The 19981-nt window shown below is 38.4% G+C and overlaps 1 protein-coding gene across 1 annotated transcript in view; it reads right to left on the bottom strand.

Moving 5' to 3' along the window:
- Nucleotides 1-8355: 8355 nt before the first annotated feature.
- The window catches only part of PPA2 (inorganic pyrophosphatase 2), a gene marked incomplete at both ends in the record, with an annotated part of 44306 nt that continues 32680 nt past the window's right edge, over nt 8356-19981 (bottom strand). Inside the window, 5 exon segments of the mRNA XM_079534079.1 lie at nt 8356-8390; nt 9417-9456; nt 14485-14554; nt 15996-16081; nt 17865-17992. Of these exon segments, the coding sequence (XP_079390205.1) occupies nt 8356-8390; nt 9417-9456; nt 14485-14554; nt 15996-16081; nt 17865-17992 (359 nt within the window).

The raw sequence follows: 19981 nt of genomic DNA, 5'->3' as shown, positions 1-19981 counted from the left end.
AAGAGAGAAAGGAGGGGGGAAGAAAAGAAAAATGGCCAAGTGTTTGCCAACAAACAAACCATAAAAGTGTTGCTGAACTTCTCATTTCTCTGATCCTCAGATGGTTCTCTTTTTCAGAAGGAAAGGAGAACTGTAAAAAGAAAGCCTTTTCTTATCCTCTTTCCAAACTAGCATCAAAGATTTTCAGATGAACATCCAGGGTTTAAGGTTATCTCAAGGGGATTTTTTTGAAGGCTGAATGCTTATGCAAAGTCTCAGTTTCATGTTCATGTCCTATCACTATTTGTGACTCTCCTAGAAAAGGGAATCACCTGTTCATTAACGTTATAAAACAGAGATTTCATTCCTGCACTGCAGTCCCAGTTCTGACACTGTCTATAAACAGACCACTTCCCCTGTCTAACACTGCTGAAGAGATGTCCTTCACTAACCATCCATGCTACACCTTGCTTGTTTACCACTTCCTCAAATCTGCTGACTTGAAACGTGTGGTTGTCCCTCCACCAGACATTTCTATCAGAATGTCCTTGGTTTTCTTATTCAATCAGACAAATGAATCTTTGCAAGGCTGATCTGAAAGGTGAAAACCTCATGAGGCATTTACTACGATTATACACTGTACATCCACAATCTTTGGGGAAATTCACTCCAACGCCGTGTGTTACTTGTAAAATCTGCTAGTTCTTCTAGAACTGCTGCTTAATTTAATGTAGCTAAATAGCGCACCGTGAAAAGAAAACATGTAGCATTTTCTAGTCTCCTGACAAAAGAGAGAGAGTATGGAATAAAACCATGGAAATGCTTATCTTCCTATTCCTCCCTTTCAAGGGTTTCATGGAATGAAATGCCTCCTGAAACCCAATCCAGCCACAATAGGACTTGCCATAGTAACTGGAGCACAAATTCCAATGAGGGCAGATATGTCTGAACATGTTTGGAAAATGAAAAAGCAAGAGATCGTTCAATTGATTATCACAGCTGTTTTTTGCTGATAATGCCATAATCCCCTTAATATAGTTGCAATCAAGTTTAACTTGGCTCCACATCTTTAAATGTAAATATTTTGTAGCTGCTGGCATTAAACATGTTAACACTTAAACACATGGTTGAAACACCACATTTTTACTGAAATGAACATCATCACATTGAATTAAAAACGAAATGCCAGAATTCCTTATTAATGGAAAGCTACTAACAAATATGGTTTGTTTTTGTGGCTGTACGAACAACTCAACTTAAATGGCTATGGTCCCACCACACAAATACTTTTAGTCACCCTGCTGAAGGAACTGCCTCTAGCATATGCTTTCATCAACATGACAGGATTGGAAGTAAGCAGAAACACCAGCCTCTATAGCTCTGTATTACATGCACAAGTTTCTCCAGGTAACAAAGAATTTTAACCTCCTACCCATGGCACCAGGCGTAAGGTGACAGTCCTCCATCAACTGCTTTAAGTGTTTTGCATTAACATAGGGTAGGTCAGTAAGCTCCAAGTGCCAGCTCAAACACTTTGCAAAAACAATCAAGGAATACTAGCTTAACTCACAGAAGGGAGCAATTCTTCACAGTTTGGCTGCACATTAGAGAAATATATCTTGGCTGGCCTCATTCATGGAAGTGCTAGGATTCAGCTGCCAGGAAACAAAAGGCAGTTTTTTGTCCAGGTCCTTAAAAGTCCTTCCTCAAGGTAAGTTGTGCTTTTATATACTTCTCTCTCCTTTGTGAATACAAGGCTTAATTTTCTGGGCCTTAGTAACATCTCACTCATTAGACAAGTGAGACACTAATACACAGCAGTGTAGATTTAATGTCCCACTACCCTGTGTTTCTAATATTTAAGGCATGCCAAATCTATCAATTAAATTTTAGTCCTGCTTAAACAACTGTTTTGTGTTACAAACAGCCACTGCTGCTCCAAATAATATACCATTTCATCAGACAATAGCACCATGCCATTGTATGACACAGCCTGAGAGGTCAGGATAAGCCTCAGAGAAATTCATCTCCCCCACGTCAGATACTGTCCCTGGTTAACCCACCAAGGTTCAGGGCTCCACAAGTTCTCTCAAAAGCACAGCAGGAACAGCATCTAGTTCTTCTCCCACTTTTTAATCTGTATTTTCCAATTAGAGTATTACCTCTTTGAGATGCTACGTATATGTGAAGTACCGACTGTAATTATTTCTGATCATAATTACCGGTTCTAATAGATACTGAAGATGGTTATGGCTACAAAATAAGCTTTTTTTGTTACTCACATTCTGAAAAAGCATATTTTAAATCAAGAAGAATCGCTGCCTATTTTTGTAAGTTTTCTGAGTACTCTTAGTCTTTTGATGGATCAGAAGACTTCAGTATAACACTTTCAGAATGAAACCTTTAAAAATGAGTTCTTGTTGTTTTTTTTTTTTAAATAGCAAAAGTTACAATCGAAAACTTACATGCAAGATTCAGAGAGTAAAAAAAGATCATCATGGAAGAAGACTGAAAATGAGTCAGCTACTTCTATCCACTATGTCAGCTACTTCTATCCACTAATCATCAGATATAGTTTTCGCTGAACTTATTTTGAACAAATTTATATTTAGAAAGGGGCTAGGCTTCTAAGTCAAAAGGAAAAAATGCTGAAGTTTGAAGAACTGTTGCACATACATTCATTCACTGCTGCATTTAGCTTGGTCTCTTCCTAGTAAAGAGCACTTCGCCCCTCCCCCTTCCTTTGCTTTTTTCTCTTCTCTCAAAAAATAACCTTTGTTTTCACATGAGATCACAAGACGATTCAGTGAAAAATATCACATGCAGTGCAACTTGCATACATTACACTTTCAGGCCTTGAGCTTATCGGTATGATTCAAATTACCTATACTATGTATATAATGAAGAGCTTGCATGTCACAGAAACATCATTACGGTATTTTCAAGAATTGTATCACTTCTTCCAAGAAGCATGAATTGAAAATAGACACGTAAGGTTCATTTGCATTTCAGTTAATGGTCCCACAAGCTATTCCAGCTCAAGAAAGACAGCTAAGCTCATCAAGAGATCTACTTTTTTAAAGCAGAATATCAGAATCAGAAAACAACAACTGCATATAACTTGTAGTTCTGATGAACTGTTCTGTTCCACAGAAACATGAAACCCAAATTGTTTCCAGCATTAGCACAACAGACGCTATTTCCTTTTCCCCATTTATGTCCCTCCATTCTACTCTTGTTCTCCCATTTTCACTACCAGCTATTACTTTTTCACGTGCACTTTACAATGAACCTTGCTTAGCTACTCTGCTCTTACCCCAACTCCTTTTCTCTTGCAAGACTTCCCTTTCACACACTCTCAGCTACAGAAACTTGCTTTGACTGGATTCCAGAATTCCTCATCTGAATGCTTAGAAGCTTTGTGCTGCCAACCTATGGGATTAGAGAGACATCTGTTAATAATAAGGCTTCCTTGGTGTTTAAAGTTTTCAAGCAACTAATGCCCACAACATTACCATAACATAAACACATACTGTCCCCCTTTATAGACAGAGAGAAAGAAAGAGGTTTATGTGATTTATCTGAGACATAAAACTAACTAAAATGCTAGGAATTCCTAAGTTCTCGATTCCCAAATTATCACATAAAAGGTGTATATAATCCAGTTAAAGCAACACAGTAATGAGAGGCAAAAAGCAAGTTTCATTGAACAGCCCTGCCACTGGAACTCTGTCCTAACCTGACTGTGCCTTCCCTCTCACCTCAGCTCTCCAGGGAATGCAGGCTGTTAAACACCGCTCTGCTAGATGCGAATTCTCACCATATAGCAGCACTTTGAAATAGCAAACACTAACAGGATATTTTCACTTTGACTTTTAAACCAGCTTTGCCCCCAGGCCTCCCATGATTTAAAGTTAAAATGTTCAGAACTCCCAGGTGGTCATGCATTACATTTTGAAATTGGTTTTTCGGTGCTCCAGACACACCACACATAGGCCATTAGAGGACTTGAAGACCTGGTTAAGAATTGTGCCTAGCCTCCCATAGAATTCAAAAGACCAAGATCGCACTTTACACCTTGAACTTTCCTACCGTTTATGCTCTTTTCACTCTAAGGATAATTACACCATCAACCAACCCAGTCAGATGAGCCTGACCAGCAAAAACCACATCTTCATCAAGTCCTTCAGAAACTGCGTCAGCATAGCTAATCTCACTGCGAACAAAGCTGAACGTGCCCTACAGTCTCCTAGGCATTGGTAGGAATTGCTCTCAATATTGGAGAAGTGTCAGGTCCATGTTTGGTAGAAAAGTGACCATTCGGAGATGAAATTTCATCTGTTCATTTTACAGATAGCATAAAAACTGTGTGGTCTGTTCAAGCCCAAAAGATACACTGAGGAAAAGTTGTACCTGAAGTTAATTCTTCAGATTCCAACCCAGGCTTGTGACAATGGATAGGCTTCTACTCTTCAACATATTTAATTTTGAAATAGAAAATGCTCATTAAAAAAAATACTCACTACAGATGGTATAATAGCAGTAGGTAGCAGACAGATACACAGGGTAGACAAACCAGCTTCATAACATTCCTATGCCCGATATATGCATCAATAAAAGAGTACACAGTTGATAAGGTGTAGACATTTCAGTAACTGCACTTACTCTCTTCACTCTGAAAGAGAAGCTGAAGAGACCATTCAGTGATCTATTAGCACACAAACCTAGGATCTTCAGGTCTGATCACATTTTCATTTCTGGAAAAGAAAACAACTCATATTTTCCAGGCAAGCATTAATGTGTATACAGAAGCAAACATCAGGAAGGAATAAAATGGAACAAGCAAATTTGCAGTTGTGTTGTGATACCTGAGCAATGCAAGTACATGCTCTTCCAAAGACAATAAATTAAAAAGTTACTATTAAATGTGGTGACATCTGTAAATAATCTACAAGTCTTATGAGGATGTTCTAGGGGAAAAAGCTAACAAGCAGAAGTGTTCTGGCACACAGGACATACTACTCCTGCACAAAGTAGTGCAAGCCTTTCTGGCTTCTACATTTTCCCTTACAAAAGACAATCCCTTTTTGACCCTTACAGCAGCCAAAATCATCATCAAAAACCTTACTTCTGACTATGCATAATAAATCACTGGTAAGATTGGTTGAATTACAATGAATTAAATCAATTATGACTATGACATGCAGCACTACCTGAGCTCAGCCCGAAGCTCCAGAACATTTATAAGCTTTTGCCACAAGAATTAGTAATAAATTAATAAGCAACAAAGAAAGCAAATAATCACAAAGTGGTAATCCACTGCAAAGATCTTGGCTTTTTTGCGTTTGCCCTCCGGATGCCATCTGTAGATTGTGGAAGAAAGCACTGCATATATCCAGCATACAACAGAAAAGCAGGCTGTGAGGAATCAAAGACTGCATGTGGATAAGTCATTCAACCTTTGCTAAGCACCCAGGTCATCCCTGCACAACCCAAAAGACTGTTAGAAAGTAAATTCAACAGCAATTACAATTGCTGCCTTCTATTATTTTCTCACATTCAGGGAACCAAACATTGAAGTCCTACTTCCAGGCACTTCAGAGACACAATTCCAACTTCCACGCTGGAGGTAAACGTTCTTCTTCCTTGGCAAAGACATCCTATTGATCTCTCCCAGCACATGAAATCAGCATTAAGTACTGCTGCAATATCTAGGCAAAATTGTTTTAAAGCATTTCATTTCAGTCACTCTTCTTTCATGATTTATTCTCTACCTACTTGCACTTGCCTGAGCCTTCTAGAATGGGCTTTCCCCTTCTGTTCACCTCCAGCTAATGTTCCACCTCTTTGTTCTCTAAATCCCTGACCTCTCATCCTTGGGGCGTGAATCAAAGTTATCAAGTCTAGTAAGAAATCACCTCAAATTTTATGGGAAAGGCTCCTGCCTTTCCTCTTCCCTCTACTAACCCAAAGCTGTTTTTGCCTTGTCACTTAATTAAAATTGGAAATAAAATCCATTAAAAAGTTCAATCTCAGCCAAAGGAAATGGAAGCACAAATTAGTGCTTGGGTCAGTTCAGGAGCACTTCATGCCACAACCCTCAAGTGTTAATACAAATAGCAACCACAGGCAAGCTGCGGTTAGGCACTGTCCTCACATAATGTCAGTACAAAGATCTCCCAAACACACTTCAGAATTACTTTCTATTCTTCTGTGGACTTTCAAAAGATGTCTGTTATTACTACAGACATGAAAATAACATCTCAACAGTGACAAGAGCATATTGTTTTCACAATCCTATTATTTTCCCTCTTTAAAAAGTAACATGCATTATTTCTCTGTAAGTAAAACTCCAGCCCTGTTCTTCACTGGGTGGACTGAATGTGGGCTCCAGGTCAGTAAAAGATACTATATCGAGCAGCACCTAATGATTTACACATGCAAAAAGAACCTTAAGGGCAGTGTTTTAAAAAGTGGGGGAAAAAAAAAAAAAAAAAAAAAAAAAAAAAAATGTATCTTCTTTCTCTCCAAAAGGGAAAGAAGAAAACATTGAGATGCAAAGTAACTCTTGGAAGAATTGTATACATTATACACTCTTAGTCGCAGACATTCCTTCCATAGCAATTTCAGAACATTTCATTTCTGAATCCTACATCAGTGACATTTGGTATGTTTTAGCAGTGAGGTTACACCTAACTGTATGTCCTTCTATTCCACTTGGGAAAAATCTGCAGAAAACATATGAAAGCAGATGTTGAAAGTGGTCTGATGACAAGACATTCAACTCCTCATGAAATAAGCATTTTAATATTTCCCAATTTATGATAGTACTGGTCATTTCTGGTCATTTAAATTGTTCATTTTCCCAAGCACTCTCTATTGTTAGTTTCTTGCACAAGGTCTAATCTGTTCTACAGATTTATTTCTGCTTAATTCATTATCACATGCCATCAATACAGCTATAAATTGAAAAAAAAAACACTAAAATTAAGGTAAAAAATGACCTAACTTCTGATCTATCACTGATAGTTCAGCATGGATAAGTTTGTAATCAACACCTGCTATTCACATGTACAAATGTTCATTTCATGTCTCAAAAATCATAAGAAAACAGCAATGAGCAACAGATAGGGAAAGTAATTCGATTTTACACAGTGCCCTGCATTGTTGAGCTGCCCCTAAGCACTTGGCAGGACAAGCCTCCTAGACGTGCCACCATACAGCTACATACAGCAGCTGTTCTGCACTCCAGAAGAGTTTACCTGTGATCAGAATACCTTCATAGTGAAAGGCAGAACATAAACCAAGACAGGGCAACCTTTACTCGATTAAGAAAAAATAAAGGAAAAGAAAAAAGGCCGCTATATCTGTACGTACAGCGCTGTATGCTTAGAATTCTAAAGTGTACCACAAAGTATAACTAATTGATACTGCAAAGGTAACTGTAAAAAAGGAAAAGTTCTTAGTTTCTGAGGTTTATGCTGCATTTCTCGTACACCTTACATCTAAACCCCCTATATTTAACAGTGCCATAGGCCAAATAGAACACTGCAGTAAAAAAAACACAGCAGATATTTTTACCACAAACAAACAAAGCTCAGTTCTACACAATTTATTAATCTTGTCTCACTGCATGAGGAACTATCATAAACCTTCAGGCATACACAACTCTAAAAATGGAAGCTTTCCATAAGGAAAGTCCTTCCTGTGTGATGAAACATAACTTATCAAAAACAGGATGCAGCACACAAAGCACATGTGCATCCTTGCTTCAATTGTTACAGCATTCATTAGCCCTTCCTAGCTGAATTACTCAGTACAGTTGTATTTGTTTTTGTAAAAGCAAATCTACTCTGCCCATAACTCTGTGAAGCAGAGACAACTGGGCACAAAAATGAATACAGTTCAGGAAACTAAGCACAGTTGCATTTTAAAGAACATGGTAAACCGCTAAGCCTATTACATAAAGATTATTGTCTGCTTGAAAAGGATTACAGTCAGGGTGGCCAGACAAGCCCGAGATATCATTTAACACAGCCTTCTATGCACCCAATGACTGGATTATTCCAAAATCTGGAGAGCAAAGTTGAAGCCAACTTATCACCCATCTCATTTGACATTACATGTCATGAGCGGATCAGAACAATCCTGGAGGTCTACGATTCAGAACACGCAAGCAAGCCCTCTTCTTCTCTTTGCTCCACCCTTCACAAAGACAGACATAGAAAGGAAACATCAATTTTATAATGTCAGCATTTATTTACATGATCAAAGATTTACATAGTTTGAAAAGTTGTCACAACGGGAACCCAACCATTAGTGCCTCTCTTCAAAAATGGGATGACTTAAGATTTGAAGATGTGGCTTCAGAACACTTCAATGATCACGTGGAAAAAAGTACCAGGAATCAACTAAAACAAAAAATACACATCAAGAATGACATTAATTCTATACAACCAGCCTGACACAAACACTTAAAAAAACAACATTCAGTTCTTCCAATAATCTCCTCTCTCATAACAATACTTCTGGGCAAACTCTATCCCTAGTCGATGTAAAGTTTGTCCTCAAAATGATATCTGTTCACTTTAACTGTTTGCCTGAAATAATTTTGAAACAACTCTTAACATATTGACATGACCATCCTTGGAAAAAAATCAAAGATTACGTTCAGTTGTTTGTCAACGATCCGAGATGCAAAACTCCAGTAAATAAAAGCTATTTATTGGCAAGCCGTATAAGGGCAAATTGAATGCAACTTTCCCATGACACAGCCTACACAGATGTTACTTTGCAAACAATTCGGAACTTGACTCACGGCTAAGTTTCTCTTAGTGCTTCCTTCCATCTCAAAAAGTGCATGCCTTGTCTGTAGCGCCTGCCAGGACAAAAATCTCTCTCTTTTTTTTTCCTAATAGTTAACAAAAATGAAAATCTAGGATTTGCTTTTATTTCTTGACTAAAAACACATGTTCCATTAACATGAAAACCAGTCGAAAGTAAAAAGAGAATTCTGTCTTCAAAAATTACACTTGAGAAGCGTGGTTGTATCACTTTTAAGAAAAGAGGTTCTTTATCTGATTAGTTAGCTACCGTGAAGAGCAACAAAAAAGTAAGGCAAAGCAACCTTTCTCCTTTAGAAAGGATAAATGTAATGCATCTATCTTCCATGACTAAAGAGATGAAAACATATTTAGTCTTCTCATCTTTTTTATGTGAACTACACTTTTCATTCATTCTTAAAAGCAATCTCCCACAAACAACTCAGAAATTGCTTCCCATGTTCTATTTAACAGAGCACAAGCACCTCAGTCTGACAAAACCACATCCATCATGCTCACGTGGACAAAAACACCTTTTTCAATAGGACAGTTTCTAAGTTCATTTTTAAAGCAAATCATTAGTAATTATATGGTATTTTGGGGAAAAGAATATACCTTCTGGGCAAACAGAATCTCCATTCGCAGGCACTGATGCCTAAAACAATAACAAAAAAACACTGTCAGTGTTTTGTTTGACAGATAACACACAAAGCTATTTTACTGCTGAAGCCAAGAGGTAACAATAAATGACAAAACAGGCAAAATAATGAGTGACAGATTAATGCCATCTCTAACATATATCTATCTTACTACATTGTCTTAGAAGATAACAGGATTTTCCATTTACATGCTACAGAATGAAAATGCCTTTCCAATTACTTCATTATACATTTGTACATTTCATTATGAGATACATATAAGAGCATATGTGTATATGCACAAACATACATAGTTTGTATTAAAGGTAGGCAAACATTTTAAAATAAATATGTAATCATACTCATACAACTACATTTTGACAGAGAAGGAGTCAGTTCTGTACAGAGTGAAAATTGTTTTAAAATATAGGTCTGTCACTTCTGGTTCATTTCAAAGCTGGATACACTCTTCAATCACAGTATTACACAGCATGTCTTGTCCTACTACTTAAGGGATGACATTAAAGCTGGTTTTAACACCAGCTGGAAACATCTTCCCCACAATGAGGACGCTAGCCACTCTTACGGTAACAATTCTCTGTCCATCATCCCTCAGCTCCTCACAAATGGGCAAGTCTGACTGATGTGGAAGAAACAGCATCTCAGCATAAGGAATACTGTAACATTCACGCTCCCCACACACAATTAGAGTACAAAACAACAGGAGGACATTGGCCACTGACATGATACAAGTCTGTTCCAAACAGACCTACCCGAACACACAACCCCAGGACTATTGATTTGGCTGAACCATGCAGCAAAGAGAGCCTCAAAGGTTCAAATTTGAAGCCTCGGGAGAACAAAGCTGCAACACATCATCTGCATTGCTAGGTGGAACTTCCTGCCTTTGTAGCAGCATGCGAAGACGTCAGTGAAAGGCTTGAAGCACTTTGCAGGCAGGCTGAGCCATAGGCAGCGCAGGTGGGTTGAGCACAGGGCAGCATTCAAACTGAGCTCACAGTTTGAGCTGGTTAGGCCTGGCTGTCTCCAAGCAGAAGGAGGGTTTGCTCTGCTCAACAGCAAGTCAAAGTCTCTGAGGAGGAAAGCTAAAAAGCAGCATTCTTTCTCCTGCTTTAAATATGTGCACAAAGGGGTTACATGACAGGTCTGAATGGATGTACCGGCCTTATCACCAGACCACTATCTTTCCTTCCAGACAAACACAAAGCTTTTTTTCCCACAAGGCAGGGAGAAACAGTGGTCACCATCTAGAAGCAGGTGCTTGCCACTTCTGCATCAATTGCTCAGAAAACTTAAGACAAGGACTTGGCACCTTCCCACCAAGAACAGGTAAAAAATTCACTCCACTGAACCAAGAACCTCTTCGCTACAGAATCCTTTCATCGGAGACACTGCTTCACGTGACCCTACTTGAAGCAAGGGGCTTGGATTAGATGATCCCAAGCAGTCCCTTTCAGCCTCAACCACTCTGTGTCATTTTGTTTAGGATATCACCTCTCCATGCCCAACCCTATGGGTCACAACCTGGCTCTAAACTGAAAATTCTGCTTCTCTGAAGTCCCAAATGGAAAAGACTGCTCAGAGAGAAAAGAAATACAAGAAGTGAGGCAGTTGGTAGGCTTTCCTGGTTAGATCTAAATTATTCCAAACATATTAGTAAATACACATATCCAAACTCTGCTGGAGGTTTTTCTAAACAGCCAGGAAAAGTCAAATATTTTCCCCTGTAAGACATTTTTCTGCATTTTAATCAAGATACCTCATCCAGCAAAGCGATCTTAGTTCATTTTCTCTCCAGCACTATAAGGGAGGAATTATGTGATAAGTCTGAGAAACTGCACTACTAACTATATATAGATTGCCTTGGAGATTTTCCAACTTCAAAAGTCCTCAGCGGCTCCTTCTCAAAGCAAGTAAGCAAGCAGTTCTCAGGATTAATGTTAAACAAAGGTTTGGCTGTCCCGGTCAGTTTTACAGATGGCAACACTTGAAAGCCTGAAATAAACAGTACATCTTACAGCTAACACGTTCAGCTACAAAACTCTGTTCCTCCTGGGGTTAGTTTTCAACATGTACTAACACTGAAGCTGAGAAAGATGAAACAATTTTCAGATGTAAAGAAACAGCAGAAATTTTCATCACCTAGAGTGTTACTACCCACGTGGGCTTGTAGTTGCAGGGGGACAGAATAATTCTGGCTGGTTCAAACATTCTGTATGTGGTCCCACATGCACACATCATCTTCTGATCTCTTCGGAATTGACTGGACATGGCAACTTCAGCAGCTGCAGTTATTCCTAATTTGCCATCAGTACAGATGACAGCTCCCTATGTGTAAACTAGCTAAACAGAACAGAAATGCCCTAAATCCAAACCATTCTAGTCCCATGTCTGTAAAACAATGAAAGGTCAAATATCAGCAAAATAAATCCTATTGATTTGAATGAGATGATCTTGGGAACTACCCCAGCAAAAATACCTGATATTCTCATTACAGCATGATTTGGTAAGCACTTCTTCAGGATTTGTTTCATATTTTAGCTGCAGTTCTCTTGCCCACCAAACAAACAAAAAAAAAAAAAAAAAAAAAAAAACAACCAAAAAAACAACCAAAAAACCCAAAAACACAAAAAAACCCCCACAATAATACTGAGTGTTGAAATTTCTTTTTTTGTTTAGCATTCAAAATACCCAACTTAAGGCAAATATCACCCGTTAAGAAACTCCATAATCTGGCTGCAGAAACAGAAGTGTAGGGAAACAACTCTCACTGGAAAAGTAAGCTCAGAAATTTTGCAAAAGCAAAAATACGTTTCTTACTGTATTGCAGATAAAATCTCTACCTCTGCTTTTGCTCTTCTGCTATTGTCCAGAAATTAATAAATGAACATAAATTAGAAGAAAAATGTATCTGCTTTCACTTAAAAAAAAAAAAAAAACCCAACCCAAACAAAAAAAACCCCACAATGAGAAAAAACAAGCAAAAAAAAAACCAGAAAAAAAACCCAAACCAGACACAGACAGCTTTCATTTAAGACTACCACAGCCATTAAAATTCTGCAGCCGACACTCACGTAGTTTCACTTTTGTGTGAAAGACATGAGTGCCTGACAACCAAAGTGGGCAGTACAGTGTACCAGACAAAAGGAAATCTGCTTAAAATGTGCAAGTCAGCTTCCCTGCTTGCATTCTGAGGTTGACTGTACACCATTCTTACTTCAAGAGCACTTGTGCTTTTCTTAGTTACCGCAGGTTGGAAATTGCATGCAGTAACAGCAGCACTCAAAATAGAACTGCATCTATTTTCCCCATCTGAAAAGCAGCAAGAGATGGTAGCCTATAAAGCCAATTAAAATGCTTAGAATGAACTCTAACTGAATGATGAAGTTTGTGATAACTTCAAGAAAACAATATAATATAACATATGCCAGACACAAAATAATGCCAGACACAGAAGGGCCAGAAGTGATAACATTTGATAAAAAGGCAAGCGTGCAAAACAAGTAAGATGTTAGAATTTGATACAGAGGATGTGTCTTATAAATGAGACTTAATATTGCCTCCCTCCCCATAAAAAAAAACAAAACAAAACAAACAAAAAAAAAAACAATAACAAAATGCAAAACAAAACCAAAAAAGACAAAACAGGAAAAATAATTATTTGATGATTAATTAACTAGTGGATATTGCTGTTTTAGACAGATAATTATTTAGCCCCTCAATTCAAAAGTACAAATAGCACAGAACTTGAAAGAAAAGGTCTGACACCATTCATATCAAGAGTACATTTGAACTTGAAATCTGAGTTGCATTTCAATGCTCTCAAAACATGATTTGTAAATTTCAAAATATACAAAAGGCAAATACTTTCTGACAGCTGTGACTGACATATCTTAAATGTCTGAATTCCAAAATCAATTTTTCTTTCATTTAAAACTTGAAGTCCCATTAAACAACATGGACCTAAACACACAGACAAGTGCAAGTACGTAAAGGTATTTTCAAGGATATGCTGAAAGCATGTAACGTGAACAGGAAAAAGTTTTGACACTTCTTTGTGGCTTAAGCTGACTTTTCTGCACCTGATCATCTTGTTTGTTTAAGACAACATTCTTAGCATAAATTGTGTTGGAACGTTACCTGCACAGAAAGCGGACATCATGTCCTTTTACATCTGAACTTCCACCGCTGCTGTGACTACTTGGGCAAAATACTGACTGTGCACAGCCTGAGTCAGTTAGCTACCCAAGCAGTTATGCATGTGAGCAAAACACTTGCCATAAGCACTAACACATTCATAGTGTATGTAAAATAATGATGATTTTTTAAACGCAACACTTGGAGGTATTTTTCTCCATTTAATTTCTGAAACTTCGTTTAAATTCCAGCATCCAAGCCAGCATATTTTAAAGTAGAAGAAATTCTCCTGCACTGCATTTGCACATGAAAAGTATCAGACCTGCAGGACATTTTCCTCGCCTGAACAGGAAACCTGCATGTTTTAATTTTATGTTGATTTGCAAAATATGACAGGCATTCTTTACAAAACATTCAGAAAAGCACTCCCTTCTCTTACAGCAATGCACTCAATTATGCAAGTAGACAAACAAAGGACCCCCTTAGCGATTAGGGACTACAGTCAGCTAGTCAATGAGCTCTAACACTGGGTGGTAACTCCTGGCAACAGGGGAGACAGAGAAGACAGTGGGCTACATACAAATAGCAGTCCCTCTTGCTATTCAGGATCAAAAGAAAAATCCAACACATCAGAACAGTAATGAGCCTGCCAGAAAATACAACTGAAGCACTGCAATAGCAGCTTTCTGTTATGATGCTTACACTTACCCCACAACATTTGTGTTCTTCTTTCAATTAATACCTTAATTTTTTATTTAATTAGGGACCACATCAGCTTAGGTATTTTATCTCAGTTTTGGAGCTCCAAGGTTTTTTTGTTTTTGTTTTTGTTTTTTTCTATTTATTACTTTTTAAAGAGCGTAAAATAAAGTAAGAACTGTCCTCACCGACTGCACAATTGATCGGGCCTCCTCTTCACTGCAACAAAAAGGGCTGCCACTCACCAGAACATTTGTGCTGAAAAATTAAAAAAAATTTTATCAATGGAAAAGAAACAACACACAATTAGTACCTATGGAAAAAAAATAACAAAACATTTTCACATACAGAGCTCAGAAATGTATCGCTCATGAAATGAGGAAGCCAATAATGCAAAGTAACAAGTAACACTGGAAGGCAATGAGAGTTTCTCTGGCTTTGGGTTTTTTTAGGCCATAAATTCTACACTAACATAAGCAGTACTCACACTTACTTCTGGCAGCTCACTTGGGTACAGTTCAGAGGACTGCAGTTAATAAACCAAATCCCCCTGAAAAGTCAACAGAGAAACTGGCATTTCTACAGGGAGCTGAACACCACCTAGATGGCTAGCAGTGATGGCATGAATTACCCCTTGTCTCTTACGCTTTAAAGGATGGCCAAATTCTACAGCAAGCCACTCGTATATTAACAGTAAACTGCCTGCAGCATATAGCAAGGAGAAAGAATTAAAACAAAAAGCAGGTCAAAACTCTGCTTTTTCCATAAAGCAGCAGATATCAGTACTTCCATAATGCAGACACAACTTCGGAGCCAACTATTTTTCAGACAACTTTCTCTGCAGACTATGAATATGTATCTGTTCATAGCAGAAGTGAGTTTGGTCATGAGTTTTTAGGGTCTTAAACAATAAATGGCATTAATTTTCAAAGCCAGACTGAGTTTTTAGTTATTTTTAAACTACATCAAAAACAAGTTCAAAGTGGCCCTTAAACAATCAGGACTCAAAGTCTGAATATTTCCTGTAATATTCTTGCAGACCTACAACCTGCAGAACTACCAACACGTGTTAAGTGCTCAGTCGCTCAAGAGTCACATTTTGCCAACAAAGTAGAAGAGAACAAGGCCTTCCCCATAGCCTTTGCCCTCTGGTTTAGTTAAAGGTAATCCACAGCCCTTGAAAATCACCAGTCCAGACAGCTCTCCACAATTCAAGGCCACTGGTGCCAGAAATGCCAACACGAGCCAGCTTGGAAAGCTTAGTGTAGTTCACTTTAATTTAGATGAGGTCAAAGGCTGGTAATGAGCAATGATGTGGCAGTTCAGAGAACAACTAAAAAAAATTATGGAACCCAAAGCTGCAAAAGAACATCACAGCGATACAGCACCGAAAGACAGAAATAACAGTGGCAAGATCTGCATGGGATTGTGTCAATCTCCCAAAATGATATCAAACCCTCCAGAGCCATTATTAGTAAGTTTAAATAATCTATGTCGTTTTGATATAACCAAAAAAATTTCTAGAACCACTTACAGCCAGTTAATCATTATCATACAAGGTGCAACTAGTCGATGATAGTCAATGATCAATCAAAATCACGGGTACTTTTGTCACTTCAAAGTAAAACCCAAGCAGCTGAGGCACAGCTGCCACAGCCCCAGCACAATGCAAAGAAGAAAGATGTGGCTGGATACTTACCATTTAACAGCACCTCCTTCCGCTTTTTTATGAAGCAAAGCTTTCCAGTATTCATGGGTTGATTTAATAATTTCAACAGCAAAATCCTAGTTTACATCAAGGAAAAATGTTATGATTTAAAAGGTTATTAAACAGAAAAAAAGACATAGAACTAGTTTATTAAGACACACTGGCTCATGTGTTATTTTAAGGGACCTCCTTTGAGGCCTCATTAAATTTCTGGGAAATATAACAGCATTTTTTATGAAAAAAAACTGAGCTTCACTATCTGTCAAACACACTGGCAACATATTCAGGACTTTTCCTCAGTCCGCAGCCAGAAAACAGGAAAGCTGCATGAAAAAACAAAGTCAGCACTAGATGTTAAACAGACACCTACAGATGCAGAAAATCATACCAGGTCCTAAATGGGACAAAGTGTGTGAGATACGACTCTTCTGTTACGTGTGCACATCAGGGTCAGAGTTAAGGTTTACTCTCCAGTGGCAAAATGTGCATTTAGTTCATTAATTGCCCAACCGTTCACTCAAGCATTTGCGACAAACAACGTAACGTTGTCAGCTGCTTAACGACTTTTGTTTGTTTAAAAACCAAAGTAATATGAAGAGGGGAGGGGGGAATTAAAAAGTGGTAAAACTTTTTTTAAAAGCCCTCAGTGTTCAGATGATGATATCTAGACCGAGTAGCAAAAATCTGCCAACAGAACACACACTTCCTAACAAGGAGTGACTTGGCAAAATGCCACTGGAACACTGTGAACTTCACCAGATGTTGGAGCTCAGCCACGGCTGCCTCACCACATCCTGGGTCTCTAGAAATGCTTGAGAATTATTCAAGTGCTCCAAACCAGCTATGTCAGGGCATTTAGTGCCTCGAGCCTGAACTCTGATGGCCTGACAGGGATATACCCCCATTAAACTGTCGCTACAGTAGAATTACAGAGCAGGAAAATTTGAAAGAGTAGCTCCTGGGAGAACAAGTGAGAGATCACGTTATCCATCCTTACAACTCTACATTTGATTGATTTAAAAGACAGCTTTAGTGCAGAGGGGAGTCGGAGCATCTCTTTAAACAGACAAAACGCGCAAAGCTAACTGTGCTGGTTAAAAGGCATTTCACAACTTTGATAGCACACTGCAGGCTGAACTAGCTGACACATGAACGCCATTCATTAGAAACCTGTGATTCTTCGCAAGAAAAAAGTCTACAGAGTGTACAGTACATTATTTGAAACGCATTTTTACTCAGATCACATGTGATTTCCTCTGGAAAAATCAAGGCATTTTATTCAGCAAGGTCTGCTCCCAGACCCATTCTCCTTTCTGGCCATTTTTCCTACAGGATGTCTAAACAGCCTTTCATTTTTTCTAAAAAAGGTCAAAGTATTTTTTAGCCTTCAAGCCAAAAAACAGCTCAAATGTTCAGATCTACCCAGAAAAACCTACACCTTGAGCAAATATCAAATATGAGAAAATCTGCAATCTATTGTCTACCTTGAACTACACAGTCTTGAAAAATGCCAGGAAAATTCATCAATCAAGACTGAAAAAAATATCTGAAAAGACAATCTGTTCATTTCTCTGACAAACAGAATGAAAAAGCTGTGACAAGCAACACAAACCTACACATGTATGTGTAAGTCATATCAGGGCTGAGACTGAATGCTTTCTACAGACTTCCTTTCATATCATACGAATTTTCTCTGAGTAAAGTGAAAGACAGTAAACATGACTTATTCCTATTCGAATACCTTCATTTAAAAATTATTTTTGTTAATGCTCCTCTCTCTTTCCAATTCCAACAATTCTAGAACGTAACAAAGAGGTCACAGCACAGAAAGATCCATCTTTAATTTTGGATTATCTTTACCTTGTCTTTAAATTCTCCATTAAAAGCGAACTGATTTTCTGGTTTACCATCAGGGACTTTGTAACATCGGAACCAGTCAATCGTAGCTTCAAGGTAACCTGGTTTGTGCTTCCTGACATCATCAATATCTGCAGGTGAAATAAAACAGAACAAAGAAAGAATATGGACCATTTTTTTTACTCAGATTTTTTTTTTTGCAATTTTTAAAGGCTCAAAGGCTTGCTACGCAATTTGATTTAACTGAGTACTCTCAAAATTATTGGGGAACTCCACTTTATTACATTAGCTATCCATAGTTGATATTTTATGATTTTAGCACCAGACTAAACAGTTACCTCCTGCTCTTCCTTAATTAAGACCCAAGGGAACAATGAATAGAAAGGCCATACCCATGAAATGAAGAAGAAAACTCCATATTTATAGGTTTCCATCTCAATAGGCACCCTCTTGCAACAATCAGATTAAAATCTGTAAGATTTTAAATCACCACCTCAAAACAAAATAGTCCTCACTCCTCAAAAGTTACATTAAAGGCATCTCTTTGCTCATTAATTCTAAGTTAAACCCATTAGATACAAGAAGGTTATATTACAGGAGCATTAAACACAAACTTTGCTGAAAATCCCATGGTATCTGCAGACCGTGATAAACCAGATAACCTTTTACCTCTGTAGCTCTACTGTGCAAAGGTGGAAAAGGACACACAGAGCACATGTCATCTGTGGGGCACCCTTAGGAGGCAGAAATGAACACTGTCTCAGTGGGTACAGAGTAAGTACTCAGTGCTGCTTGAGGGCTTTACTGCTAAGCACTTTGTGATCTTAAACACTTCCTATTTCCTTCTGCTGCACATAAACAATTTTACCTGGTTTTCCTGGGAGACTACCACCACTCCTGTCACTTGAAGTCACTTGAAGTGAGGTGGGCTTCACCCATATGAGTATCCACTCTCTGTCAAATTAACTCTCTGACATCATGTTTAAATAGAAAAGCCCTCAGTGCAATTTTTATTTATTGTGATACAAGGATTTTGTCCTTTCTGGAAGCCAAGCACTTTTTTTTGCCGGTGTAGCTTTCTTCTTCACATTTATTTTTCTCCTACAGTCACTCCTGATGGAAATGGAGTTGACTTTTTATTGTTGTGTGCTATGTGCAGTTCTCCATCTATTTCATAACCTCACTCTGCCCAGTCCATCTTCCATGGTGTTATTCTCCTCTGCTGTTTTGCAAGTGACTTGCTCCCTTACTGCCTTCCTAGCATCTCAACTTTCACCACACTGCTCGGCTACTTCATTCTCTTCTCCCATAGATACATCTCACTTGAAGACAGCTCTTGACTCGCAGACACTGCTGGTAGATGCTCCTCTGTCTACTCAGCCTTACTCACTGTAACGGATTTCCAGAGGTGCTCAGTCTACCAGGTTACCACCTAGTTATGTTCCTTTTATCTTCAAGTGCCTAAATGTCTTCTTAAAGTCTAGTCTGTGAACCCAAACCAGGACATTTCTAAAGGGAACAGCACTGGACTTTTTCCAGTCTCTTACTACAGACCTCTCAATTCTCTGCAGGCTGCTGAGAGAGATGACATTTAGACTTAACTGTGAGACCAAACGTGCACAGGAACATACGCTAAGTACTCATAAGCATCTGATAGATACCACTCCCAAATTCCTCTGGATCATACATTATCGAAAGAATGAAGTACAAAACCTTGTAGAACCCAAGGTACATTTTTGCTTCTGCACACACTTAATAGAGCTACGTGTTTACGGACTTGAGTAAAACACATTTTGAACTTGGCTGCTGGCCACGTGCCTGTAGAAGATTAGGGAGTTTCACTGGCAGAATCCCAGAGAAAAAGCAAGGGCACATAAGGCTGTGCTGGAGGCAGGTCTTCTAAGCTAGAATGCACATTTAAGAGTACAAGAACATTTCCACAGTTGTGAGATCAACAAAGAACAAATGATTTAGAAAACAGTCATCTTGTTCAGAGGCAAGATGCTTCATTCAGGCTCTAATAAAACAACAGCTCCAATTCAAACCAGGCTCCAGCACGATCGTGTTCTCTCTCTGAAGAAGCGAACGTCCGTCCTCCCATCTTGACCCCTCGTGATTTC

Source organism: Tetrao urogallus (genome assembly GCF_951394365.1).
Source record: "Tetrao urogallus genome assembly, chromosome: 4".
Classification (NCBI taxonomy): Eukaryota; Metazoa; Chordata; class Aves; order Galliformes; family Phasianidae; genus Tetrao; species Tetrao urogallus.
Note: the sequence above shows the minus strand (reverse complement) of the source record. Positions and strands in the feature narration are given on the sequence as shown.